This window comes from Lycorma delicatula, chromosome 10 (genome assembly GCF_047948215.1).
Source record: "Lycorma delicatula isolate Av1 chromosome 10, ASM4794821v1, whole genome shotgun sequence".
In the NCBI taxonomy this organism is placed as follows: domain Eukaryota; kingdom Metazoa; phylum Arthropoda; class Insecta; order Hemiptera; family Fulgoridae; genus Lycorma; species Lycorma delicatula.
The window spans coordinates 122603950-122617802 of NC_134464.1; the positions used below are offsets into that span (position 1 = coordinate 122603950).

The 13853-nt window shown below is 34.8% G+C and overlaps 1 protein-coding gene across 1 annotated transcript in view; it reads left to right on the forward strand.

Annotated features, from left to right (window-relative positions):
* LOC142330959 (stalled ribosome sensor GCN1-like) overlaps positions 1–13853 on the forward strand; it is a 74353-nt gene that overhangs the window by 12800 nt on the left and 47700 nt on the right. Inside the window, exon 6 of the mRNA XM_075376424.1 lies at positions 5726–5921. Coding sequence (XP_075232539.1) covers positions 5726–5921 — 196 coding nt within the window. The remainder of the gene's footprint in view (positions 1–5725; positions 5922–13853) is intronic.

Here is a 13853-nt window from a genome sequence, read left to right on the forward strand (position 1 = left end):
ATTATTTTGTGGCTATTGTCAAGGTATAGAATGCATCAATATAACTAGAAGGAATTTAATTATATTGAAAATGTATTATTTATCTTATGTTGGGGTATTTGAAACTTTTATTTTAAACACTAAAATGAAAAAAGAGCAATGTGTTGACAGAATTTCAATCTTAAATAGTTAGATTTCTTTAAATAATCTTGCTGATTATTTAATTTTTTCATTTTAATAATTTTTTTCTGTTTATTTAATAGTTTTCCATTATTTAAGGGGCCCGAAGAAAAGTCATTGGTGACTCCGAAAATGTTTAAGATGAGCATTTTTTTTTTGACTTCAGTCATTTGACTGGTTTGATGCAGCTCTCCAAGATTCCCTATCTAGTGCTAGTCGTTTCATTTCAGTATACCCTCTACATCCTACATCCATAACAATTTGTTTTACATACTCCAAACGTGGCCTGCCTACACAATTTTTCCCTTCTACCTGTCCTTCCAATATTAAAGCGACTATTCCAGGATGTGGCCTATAAGTCTGTCTCTTCTTTTAACTATATTTTTCCAAATGCTTCTTTCTTCGTCTATTTGCCGCAATACCTCTTCATTTGTCACTTTATCCACCCATCTGATTTTTAACATTCTCCTATAGCACCGCATTACAAAAGCTTCTAATCTTTTCTTCTCAGATACTCCGATTGTCCAAGTTTCACTTCCATATAAAGCGACACTCCAAACATACACTTTCAAAAATCTTTTCCTGACATTTAAATTAATTATTGATGTAAACAAATTATATGAGCATTTTACTTTTTATTAATTAAAGGAGGTCAGTGTTTTCAGGAGGCCAAAGCAGGTATAAAACACTTCAGTACTGAATATTTTATTCACCTCTGAAATCGGAAGATTCCTTTTTTTTAAAAGAAGAAGATATTATATAATTATTCATTATGTAAATAGAAGGTTCTACCGTACCAGGTCGATCAGAAAGCTCAAACTTTTCAATTATACCATCGATTTTTGTGCTGGCTTCCAGTACCAAAATTTTTTTAAAAAGAATAGTTAGAATATCATATTTCAATTTTGTTAATTATACACGACCACAGAACCTTGAAAGACCCACCGGGTTGGTCTAGTGGTGAACGCGTCTTTCCAAATCAGCTGATTTGGAAGTCGAGAGTTCCAGCGTTCAAGTCCTAGTAAAGTCAGTTATTTTTAAACGGATTTGAATACTAGATCATGGATACCAGTGTTTTTTGGTGGTTGGGTTTCAATTAACCACACGTTTCAGGAATAGTCGAACTGAGACTGTACAAGACTACTTCATTTACACTCATACATATCATCCTCTGAAGTATTATCTAAACGGTTATTACGAGAGGTTAAGCAGGAAAAAGAAAGGACCTAGAAAGCAAGGTATCTTAACCTCATTGATAGCATGAATTATTGGATTTTCATAAGGGTGAATGCATGTTGAAAAATAATTGTCGGATATTACAATAATTTAATTCATTTCTGTGCACATTAAGCAGGAGACTGTATCTGTAATTACCGCTCATTAAGCGTAGCCTTTGATGAAATTTGAAAAACAGTTTAGTAGTTCCTGAGATAAGTAAACATATTTATACCTTTAGATTTCATCTTACCTTGATTAATATAGTTCATTATCGTAAAAGAATGGTGCCGTTTTGAACATGGTTTAAATTAAAACAGAATTACTTAACAGTTTATGTTTTTTTATTTTTCAAATTTATCGTCTCAAACGTTTTTTTACATAATTAATAAATTTCAATACGTGCGCCCTTAGTCGCCCAACAAATGTCGAAACGATACTCAACTTCTCTCCAAACATTAGTTAAAATTTCTTTGTTAATGGTTGTCATTGCTTCATTAATCCTGTTTTTTAAGCGGTTTAGGTAGCAAATTTTTTGTGTCATGATTTGTTGTCATGATAAAAATCATGACACAGAAAACGAAATTAACATATTAATAATTAAAAACTCTGTGAAGAGTAATAAAACCTTTTTCTTTGAATTTGTGTATTCAGTAATCTTCACATTTATTATTATTAAAAAAAAAATTAAAATACGTAACAATGAAATGAAGAAAAATAATTATTATTTGTGCGTAACATATGTTTAGTTACATGAAATAATCGAATATTTAAGAATTCTACTGTCAGCATGCTTGGCGTTTATAGACCTAGAAAAGGCATTCGATAACGTAGATTGGAATAAAATGTTCAGCATTTTAAAAAAATTAGGGTTCAAATACAGAGATAGAAGAACAATTGCTAACATGTACAGTAACCAAACAGCAACAATAACAATTGAAAAACATAAGAAAGAAGCCCTAATAAGAAAGGGAGTCCGACAAGGCTGTTCCCTATCTCCGTTACTTTTTAATCTTTAATGGAAATAGCAGTTAATGATTGTAAAGAACAATTTAGATTCGGAGTAACAGTTCAAGGTGAAAAGATAAAGATGCTACGATTTGCCGATGATATAGTAATTCTAGCCGAGAGTAAAAAGGATTTATTTAGAAGAAACAATGAACGGCATAGATGAAGTCCTACAAAAGAAAATAAACAAGAACAAAACGAAAGTAATGAAATGTATTAGAAATAACAAAGATGGACTACTGAATGTGAAAATAGGAAGAGAAAAGATTATGGAGGTAGAAGAATTTTGTTATTTGGGAATTAGAATTACTAAAGATGGACAAATCAGGAGCAATATAATTTGCCGAATAGCACAAGCGATTAATCTTTACATGGAACTAGCAGTTAATGATGTTAAAGAACAATTTAGATTCGGAGTAACAGTACAAGGTGAAAAGATAAAGATGCTACGATTTGCTGATGATATAGTAATTCTAGCCGAGAGTAAAAAGGATTTAGAAGAAACAATGAACGGCATAGATGAAGTCCTACGCAAGAACTATCGCATGAAAATAAACAAGAACAAAACAAAAGTAATGAAATGTAGTAGAAATAACAAAGATGGACCGCTGAATGTGAAAATAGGAGGAGAAAAGATTATGGAGGTAGAAGAATTTTGTTATTTGGGAAGTAAAATTACTAAAGATGGACGAAGCAGGAGCGATATAAAATGCCGAATAGCACAAGCTAAACGAGCCTTCAGTAAGAAATATAATTTGTTTACATCAAAAATGAATTTAAATGTCAGGAAAAGATTTTTGAAAGTGTATGTTTGGAGTGTCGCTTTATATGGAAGTGAAACTTGGACAATCGGAGTATCTGAGAAGAAAAGATTAGAAGCTTTTGAAATGTGGTGCTATAGGAGAATGTTAAAAATCAGATGGGTGGATAAAGTGACAAATGAAGAGGTATTGCGGCAAATAGATGAAGAAAGAAGCATTTGGAAAAATATAGTTAAAAGAAGAGACAGACTTATAGGCCACATACTAAGGCATCGTGGAATAGTCGCCTTAATATTGGAAGGACAGGTAGAAGGGAAAAATTGTGTAGGCAGGCCACGTTTGGAGTATGTAAAACAAATTGTTGGCGATGTAGGATGTAGAGGGTATACTGAAATGAAACGACTAGCACTAGATAGGGAATCTTGGAGAGCTGCATCAAACCAGTCAAATGACTGAAGACAAAAAAAAAAAAAAAAAAAAAAAAAAAGCACAAGCGAAACGAACCTTCAGTAAGAAATATAATTTGTTTACATCAAAACTTAATTTAAATGTCAGGAAAACATTTTTGAAAGTGTATGTTTGGAGTGTCGCTTTATATGGAAGTGAAACTTGGACAATCGGAGTATCTGAGAAGAAAAGATTAAAAGCTTTTGAAATGCGGTGCTATAGGAGAATGTTAAAAATCAGACGGGTGGATAATGTGACAAATGAAGAGGTATTGCGGCAAATAGATGAAGAAAGAAGCATTTGGAAAAATATAGTAAAGAAGAGACAGACTTATAGGCCACATACTAAGGCATCCTGGAATAGTCGCTTTAATATTGGAAGGACAGGTAGAAGGAAAAAATTGTGTAGGCAGGCCACGTTTGGAATATGTAAAACAAATTGTTGGGGATGTAGGATGTAGAGGGTATACTGAAATGAAACGACTAGCACTAGATAGGGAATCTTGGAGAGCTGCATCAAACCAGTCAAATGACTGAAGACAAAAAAAATATTAAAAAAAAAAATGGACTTTTACCTTAAGTTTACAGGTATTATTAATGCAGTTTTTTTTTTCAATTATCTTGTTCAGAGCTAATATTCTCCATAATTTTTTCTTCTCTTATTGTTACTAGATATATTTTTGGATTACAGTTATACATTTTATTATTTGATTTATTATATTGGATATGCTTTTTATTTATTTATTTATCCTAATACACGGTCATTCACGGAAACCGGATATTTTTAAAATAATCATAAAAAATTGAATATTTACTTTAAAAAAGTTTTATCGGCACTGAAACACTTGTTAAATCAAAGCATTTGTTACTTACTCGTGAACGAAAAATTATGTCCGGCAAGTGATGTCCATTTTGGGCAATACATTGTTGTAGCCTTTCACGGTAACTGGCCTCAATTCTTTGCAGCATGTCTACATCAATCTAGGTGACGTGATGACGATTTACGATCTTTACGTCCTCCAATGTACGCGGTTTATTGCCGTACACACGCGATTTCAGAAAACCCCACAGAAAAAAGTCGGCGGACCGAGGGGGCCAAGGAATGTCACAGAATCTGGAAACGATCCGTCCTGGAAACAAGTTACAGAGAACAGCCAGCGTTGCCCTCGCTGTGTGCGCTGTAGTTCCATCCTGCTGGAATAACACATTTTGAAAATCGATTCCCCGGTTTCATAACTCAGGGATGAAAAACGTATTCAACATCGCAATGTAACGATCAGCTGTTACAGTTACGGCAGCGTCATTTTCTACAAAAAAATATGGTCCAGTAACACCGACCTTTCCTATTGCACACCAGACAGTCACCTTTGGGCTATGAAGTGGTCTCTCGTGAAGCTGATGTGGGTTTCTTTCTGCCCGATACCGGCAATTCTGTTTGTTGATGAAGCCATTCGGATGAAAATGGGCTTCGTCACTCATTAACAATAACAAATTTTCATTTTCTTCAAAAACTGTAAGCATTTGTCGACAAAATTGTAATCGCTGCGTGAAATCTTACTCGTTTAACTGCTGCACGACGGCTATCTTGTAAGGATGGAAATGTAGGTCTGTATGCAGAATTCGTCTTACTTTACTTGTACTCATTTGAAGCGCTGCTGAATGCCTCTGAATAGAGCGGCGTGGGCTTCTGACAATGGCTTCCCTTACTCGTTCGATGTTCTCCGGAGTGCTAGCTGTTCGTCAGGGACCCGGTGGTTTTTTCTTCAATATTGAACCGCTTGTTCGAAGGTTGTTTACCCGTCGCAATATTGTGTTACGAAAAGGGACACTTGCATTACCATGAATATTAAACTGATGGCGGAAATCTCGCTGAACAGCAGTTACGGATTCGTCATTTCGCACAAAACTGTTATACGCGTACAGGCGTTGGTCTAGCATCCACGGCTCCATCTCAACGACTAAAATGTAAATGCTTTGAACAAAGGAAACGTCAGACACCAGCCACGTGCCCCTCACACCACGAACGCCCGAGTACAACCCACTTCAAAATCATCCGGTTCCTGTGAATGACGGGATCTTTTATTTATTTCACCTTTATTGTGTTGTATACCGTAAAGTATTTATTTATTTTTTCAGGTACGTAGTGTGTCTGCCAGAGCTTTAGGTGCTATGGTAAGAGGTATGGGAGAGACCAGCTTTGAAGATTTATTACCTTGGTTGATGCAAACGTTAACATCAGAAACAAGTTCCGTTGATCGATCAGGTGCTGCCCAGGGTTTAAGTGAAGTTGTTGGTGGACTTGGCGTTGAAAAATTACATAAGTTAATGCCAGGTTAATAATCGTTCATTTATTATTAATTAATAAGTATTTAGTTGTCGGAGAAGCGGTTCATAAATTTTGTAAGCATGTCACAGAATTATAGTTTTTAGACACCGTCATTCCATGCAAAACCACGTTTAGATCTCCATCCTTAGTTCTAATTATAAGTAATTCAGTACAATCCCGTTTAACATTACTTCTGGATTATCCAGACTGATATAGAGAAAGGCATTTTTAATTATCGAAAATAAAATATGTACCATTATACAGTAGTATGTAGCAAATTAAAATTTTTAAAATAGATTAAAGAAACACAGTAGTAGGCCTACTGTATAATGTATCCAGTTTATCGCCAGTTACTTTGTATCACAGTCTTTACATACTGTGGTACGAGGCTGCAGAGCACTGTGAGAAGATCCTTATATAAGGTTATACAGGGTTTGGGGGAACAATATGCCTATAGCTCGTTCTTAAGGGCGACGGGTTCCTGGGTGCTCATCAACTACGCTAACTTGAACTTATATCTGTTTCGGTTTCACCTGGCAGCTGATGAGCCGTGTGTCTGCGGGGAGGTCCAGTCAAATGAACAGCCGATGTTTGAATGCCCTGCTCTTGGTGGGACCAGAGACCAGGGGCCACCTTGGAACTTAGAGGTCAAGCGGAAAATTGGCTACTCACAAGCGGCAAGAGCCACATGTCACACCGTGTGGAGTTCTTGATGCGGTTGGTTTGTTCAACCGGCATCTGTAGTTTGCTTAAGGGAAAGACTCTTACCGCATTGCCGTGGGAAGCTAACCCTGAGTATGGCTGACCACCAGCCAATTATTATGGCTCCACGACTATAAAATGGTGGACAAGTACTTGCTGGCATTCAGCGACCTAGGCGTGGCAGTGAATTTCTGTCTTCAAATGAAATTTTATTATGGATGTCACATATATTGTTAGGAGTTGATGGGGTGAGCCTACCCATTTTAGTGAATATATGACAAATGAACGGTTGGGAAATGTAGTTGCTAAACTGCTTGAGGTTCAGTTGCCGCTTGTGGTACAAACATTCGGTCTTATGCTTTACGGTGACCGAACGGGGTGGTGGCGTGAGAAATGCCAAGCGAACCAAACAGTAAGTTTTATGCAGTAATGCATCAGGCAAGTTTATGCTGCCACTTCTTGTGACAGGAAAATCGGCTAAACCTAGAGCGCTGAAGAAGATTAGTAAAATTTGAATTTACTTCCACGTGTATACAGGTCGCAAAAATCAACATGGATAATGTCTTGCGAAATGTTTAAAGAATGGTTTTCCTCGTTCTTCGTCCGTGAAGTGAGATTACATTAATACCGTAGAGATTTCATTAAGTTGTAGTGTACGTATATTATACATTTCCAGATTATCCGGACTTTTGCTCATCTGGACAACTAATGGACCCATTTTGTCCGGTTAAATGGGGTTGTACTGTAGTTAAATCAAGTATAAATTAAAACAAAATATTTGAATCGCTTATCGTTTCCTGCTGCGTGTTATTTAATTGTATCGTAAACATTTTGTGCAGATATTTAAATTTTTTAATAAAAATTTTCAGTCTTAATTTTACTACCATTTCTGAAAGTAAATAATTTTTATTTGCTTCTTCTCCTTTAATACGATAAGAAAATAAATTTTCTAGCACTGTTTTAGCAGCAGTTTTTAAAAATGTAATTTTTTTGTAATCAAATATTATTCCTTGTATGTAACATTTAATTATTTTACATTCTTATTTTTGAAAATATAAATATAAAAGTAAATAGTGTGATAAAAGTACACTGGGATGCATTTTATCTAGAGTAGCAATGAGTAGCGAAGATGTCCAAACCCAATACAATCGCAGAAAACCTCATATCGCTTGTTGCAATTGATATTTTCAGTGTTTTAATAAGTATAGGAAAAATCAAAAAAAAAAATTGTGCTTCCTAATTACAGTATCAAGTTGAATCGATGACGTGGCTGCTGATGTTTCTGATCAGATAATTCAGCAAGCGAATTTTTTAGTATTCGATTCTATGAATTTACAGGTGCAGCAAACATTTCTCAGTTTTTTTTTGTTTTCTGAGGTATGAACACGATAGGTACAGATCAATCAAACAAAATATATTTTTTTTTTGTCTTCAGTCATTTGACTGGTTTGATGCAGTTCTCCAAGATTCGCTATCTAGTGCTAGTCGTTTCATTTCAGTATACCCTCTACATCCTACATCCCTAACAATTTGTTTTACATATTCCAAACGTGGCCTGCCTACACAATTTTTTCCTTCTACCTGTCCTTCCAATATTAAAGCGACTATTCCAGGATGCCTTAGGATGAGGCCTATAAGTCTGTCTCTTCTTTGAACTATATTTTTCAAAATGCTTCTTTCTTTCTTCATCTATTTGTCGCAATACCTCTTCATTTGTCACTTTGTCACCCATCTGATTTTTAACATTCTCCTTTAGCACCACATTTCAAAAGCTTCTAATCTTTTCTTCTCAGATACTCCGATCGTCCAAGCTTCACTTCCATATAAAACGACACTCCAAACATATACCTTCAAAAATTCAGGCAATAGTTCTTGCATAGGACTTCATCTATGCCATTCATTGTTTTTTCTAAATCCTTTTTACTCTCGGCTAGAATTACTATATCATCAGCAAATCATAGCATCTTTATCTTTTCACCTTGTACTGTTACTCCAAATCTAAATTGTTCTTTAACCTCATTAACTGCTAGTTCTATGTAAAGATTAAAAAGTAACAGAGATAGGGAACATCCTTGTCGGACTCCCTTTCTTATTACGGCTTCTTTCTTAAGTTCTTCAATTGTTACTGTTGCTGTTTGGTTCCTGTACATGTTAGCAATCGTTCTTCTATCTCTGTATTTGAACCCTAATTTTTTTTAAATGTTGGACATTTTTTTCCAGTCTACGTTATTGAATGCCTTTCTACATCTATAAATGCCAAGTCTGTTGGTTTGTTTTTCTTTAATCTTCCTTCTACTATTAATCTGAGACCTAAAATTGCTTCCCTTGTCCCTATACTTTTCCTGAAACCAAATTGGTCTTCTCCTAACACTTCCTCCACTCTCCTCTCAATTCTTCTGTATAAAATTCTAGTTAAGATTTTTGATGCATAACTAGTTAAACTAATTGTTCTGTATTCTTCACATTTATCTGCCGCTGCTTTCTTTGGTATCATTACTATAACACTTTTTTTGAAGTCTGACGGAAATTCCCCTTTTTCATAAATATTACACACCAGTTTGTATAATCTATCAATCGCTTCCTCACCTGCACTGCGCAGCAATTCTACAGGTATTCCGTCTATTCCAGGAGCCTTTCTGCCATTTAAATCTTTTAATGCTCTCTTAAATTCAGATCTCAGTATTATTTCACCTATTTCATCCTCCTCAACTTCCTCTTCTTCCTCTATAACACCATTTTCTAATTCATTTCCTCCGTATAACTCTTCAATATATTCCATCCATGTATCGACTTTAACAAAATATGTTGTTTTACAAATCAATACCTGGTCGTACAACAGGAGTGCATCTTTTGCTGCTTTTTATGAAGCTTATAACTGTTACGTAGATTGGATGAAATGTATTGCAGTATGTAGTGATGGTGCAATGGCTATAACAGAATAGAACAGTGGATCTCTGAAAAACATATGTCTTATGTACCAAGGGTGGACCGCTTCCTTCACAGATATGCTCTTGTTACAAAAAATATGCCAGAAAATCTCGAACAAATTCTTTGAAAAGCGGGTAATTTTATTAAAAGTTGGTAGTTACAGAATAGGCTGTTTGCTAAACTATGTAATAAAAATCAAAATAAAATCAAATTTAAATGGGCAAAAAGAAAAAAAATCTCTTCTTTTCTATACAGAAGTGAGATTGTTATCGCGGGAGAAAGTGTTAACCTGGTTATTGGAGTTGCAAGATGAATTAATATTTTTTTCCACTATAAAGAAACTTCATTCTCATTGTTTTACAGGCTTATTTTACTGATGTATTTTCACATTTAAACGGCTTAAATGTGAATTTACAAGGATGTGATAAAAACATTTTATACAAAGTTCTATCTAAGTTCTATACAAAGATCTAGAAAAAACATTCGATAACGTAGACTGGAATATAATGTTCAACATTTAAAAAAAATTAGGGTTCAAATACAGAAATAGAAGAACAATTGCTAACATTTACAGGAACCAAACAGCAACAGTAATAATTGAAGAACATAAGAAAGAACCCGTAATAAGAAAGGGAGTCTGACAAGGATGTTCTTTATCTCCGTTACTTTTTAATCTTTACATGGAACTAGCAGTCAATGATGTTAAAGTACAATTTAGATTCGGAGTAACAGTACAAGGTGAAAAGATAAAGATGCTACGATTTGCTGATGATACAGTAATTCTAGCCGAGAGTAAAAAGGATTTAGAAGAAACAATGAACGGCATAGATGAAGTCCTACGGAAGAACTATCGCATTAAAAATAAACAAGAAGAAAACAAAAGTAATGAAATGTAGTAGAAATAACAAAGATGGACCGCTGAATGTGAAAATAGGAGGAGAAAAGATTATGGAGGTAGAAGAATTTTGTTATTTGGGAAGTAAAATTACTAAAGATGGACGAAGCAGGAGCGATATAAAATGGTGAATAGCACAAGCGAAACGAGCCTTCAGTCAGAAATATAATTTTTTTACATCAAAAATTAATTTAAACGTCAGGAAAAGATTTTTGAAAGTATATGTTTGGAGTGTCGCTTTATATGGAAGTGAAACTTGTGCGATCGGAGTATCTGAGAAGAAAAGATCAGAAGCTTTTGAAATTTGGTGCTATAGGAGAATGTTAAAAATCAGATGGGTGGATAAAGTGACAAATGAAGTGGTATTGCGGCAAATAGATGAAGAAAGAAGCATTTGGAAAAATATAGTTATAAGAAGAGACAGACTTATAGGCCACATACTAAGGCATCCTGAAATAGTCGCTTTAATATTGGAAGGACAGGTAGAAGGGAAAAATTGTGTAGGCAGGCCACGTTTAGAATATGTAAAACAAATTGTTAGAGATGTAAGATGTAGGGGGTATACTGAAATGAAACGACTAGCACTAGATAGGGAATCTTGGAGAGCTGCATCAAACCAGTCAGATGACTGAAGACAAAAAAAAAAATACAAAGTTCGTGCTTTCATTAAGAAACTTGATATCTGAATTATTCACCTTGAAAGGAAAAATTTTGTTACATCTGTACTTCTGATTATATTGACAAAAATTTGTATAAAGAAGTCACTAATTGAACACCACAGTTTGGATAGCATGAAAATTCATTTGCGTGAACTAAAAATTCAGTCCACGAAGTATTTCCTGGAAGATAAAAATTATTTCTCAAAGAGACGAGTACTAAATCTATTCAGTGAAAATGTTGCAACTGTTCAGCTGTTCCGATTCATCAAAATGTTTGTCTATATAAAATACTACAACTACAATTCACATCTGAAGATTTAGGTACATTTTGGGTTGCTCATTGAAGTGAATATGGAAATTTGGTCGCAGAAACGTTGAAAATATTAATCGCTTTCACCATTTCTTACCTGTGTGGAAAGGGTTTTTCGTCTACGGTTGTACTAAAAACTATATACGGGAATCGTCTTATCATTTTAACACAATTTGCTTTATTGTGTTTCTAATGTAGATCCACATATGGAGAACCTTTTAAATGAAAAAGAAATGCGACCATCTCGTTAATTTATTTTCTAAATATATGTAAAATGTTTATAATGAATGTTTTGTTTTCTCGTAAAATAATTTCAATATTGTTTGTGTAAAATTGTTGGTTAATTTTTTGAACCCTCCCCAGTTTGAAAAATGCTTCTCCCTCACACGTAAGATGAAATTAAGTTTAACACTTCCGGTTTGTGTGATAAATGGATAGTCCGACACCAGTTGGGTGTATCTTTCTTTTCTGATCGGCGATTTTACATTTTTTAATTTGTACACTTTCCTTGTCCCTAATTACCAAATTAATTAAACATAGATGTGGATATGAGTTGTGATCAAAAAATACGGTGAATGAATTTTTATAGCGGCAACTTCCGACGCTACATCCATATGCTGTAATTTGTCCAATAGCGTGATCAACTGAGACAGGCAGGGACAAGTTGTAACACGTTCGAGCTTGCCAGTCAGCTGCCAGAGCCGCTAGAGTGAAGTTGTGTTTATCGTGTCTGTTGTGCAACATGAATTTTGAACACATTAACATTAAGTTTTGTTTTAAGTTGCAAAAGAGTGCCAAAGAAGCTCACAAAATGTTAGAATTGTGTACAGCGATAATGTGGTAACTTTGAAGACTGTGTACAAGTGGTATGACCGATTTAAAAACGGAAATGAGTCTGTTGGAAGACGAGCAGCATGTGGGACGTCCAGTAACCTCAAAAAAAATTGAAAATGTGCAAAAAGTGGATGCAATGGTTCGTTCAAACAGGCGAATGACTATTCGAGAGAAGGAAAATCGTGTGTCAATTTGCACAGAGTTGAAGGGTCGTCTTCATGCAGATCCGGACTTCAAGGCCAAAATTGTAACTGGAGATGAAAGTTGGGTCTACGGCTATGACCCTGAAACCAAAATGCAAAGTTCCCAATGGAAAACCGGTTCATCTGCTCGCCCTAAAAAGGCACGTCAGTCAAAATCCAACATCAAGGTCATGCTCGTTGTTTTTTTTCGATAGTGAGGGCATAGTGCGATCAGAGTTCGTTTCAAGGGGAACAACTGTAAACTCTGAATTTTATAAGGATGTACTGAAACGTTTGCGTAACGACGTACGAAGAAAGCGACCAGAAAAATGGACCGATGGCTTCTTTCTTCACCACGACAACATGCCGTTTCACATCTCACTTCTCATTCGCGAGTTTTTGGCCGAAAAAAGTTTTCCTGTCGGTCCACATCCCCCATACTCACCGGATTTAGTACCGTGCGACTTTTGGCTCTTCGTAAAAATTAAAATTGTGCTTAAAGGAAAACGTTTTGACACCATTGCTGACATTGAGAGGGCCGCAACCGAGCAGCTGAAAGCCCTTCCGAAAGACGCCTTCCAGAAATGCCTCCAGTCGTTGGGATAAGTGCATTGCTAGCCAAGGACAGTACTTTGAAGGAGATTAAATCGAATTCTATGTAACCTTATTACTTTTTTTAATAAAAAATTATTCACCGTATTTTTTGATCATACCTCGTATGTGTATTTCTAACCTACTTCCTTGTAGGATTCTGCTGCAGATTTCTGAAAAATCCTGTTTTCAGATTTTTGGTTTTTTATGAAATCTGTAGCTTTATTTTTATTTTTAATGCATTTTACTATCGTTTAAAAATGCCTTTATTGTTTTATTTTTTGACCTGTTTCCTGCATTTTCTGCTATCCATAAAGCTTACACGAAACAATTTAAAAAAATTTATTAAATCTATTTGATACTTGAAATTTTTGCTTGGAAGCACTCCTTTTATAATGAATTTTTCTGCGATCAATAAATTCATGTTACTTTTAACTGGTTTTCTTTTGACCAAAACAAAATAGCAACAGTGGTGAATTTAAACACGTTTTTTCCTGCAATGTTTCTTTGTACTACAAGTTAAAACATAATCTGTGAAACGTCATTCTTTCGTAACTGCTTTCTGAATTATAGTTTGCTCTTCTTCATATTCTACTTTTTATCACAGCTACCAGATTCTTGTAATACCAAAATAGGTTGTTCTGTACATTTAAATTTAAATTTCCTCATAATGTTAACATTTATAATTTGTATATTTTAAAATTGCCTCTGTAATCGATAAATTTCATGTAGTTCTTTTATTCTTTGTAAGCTGCCTTCTAAAATTAATTCAAAACACAGCAGTTTGTGTTTATTTAATATCGTTTGTATGTTATGTTCAATATACAGAGTTATCGT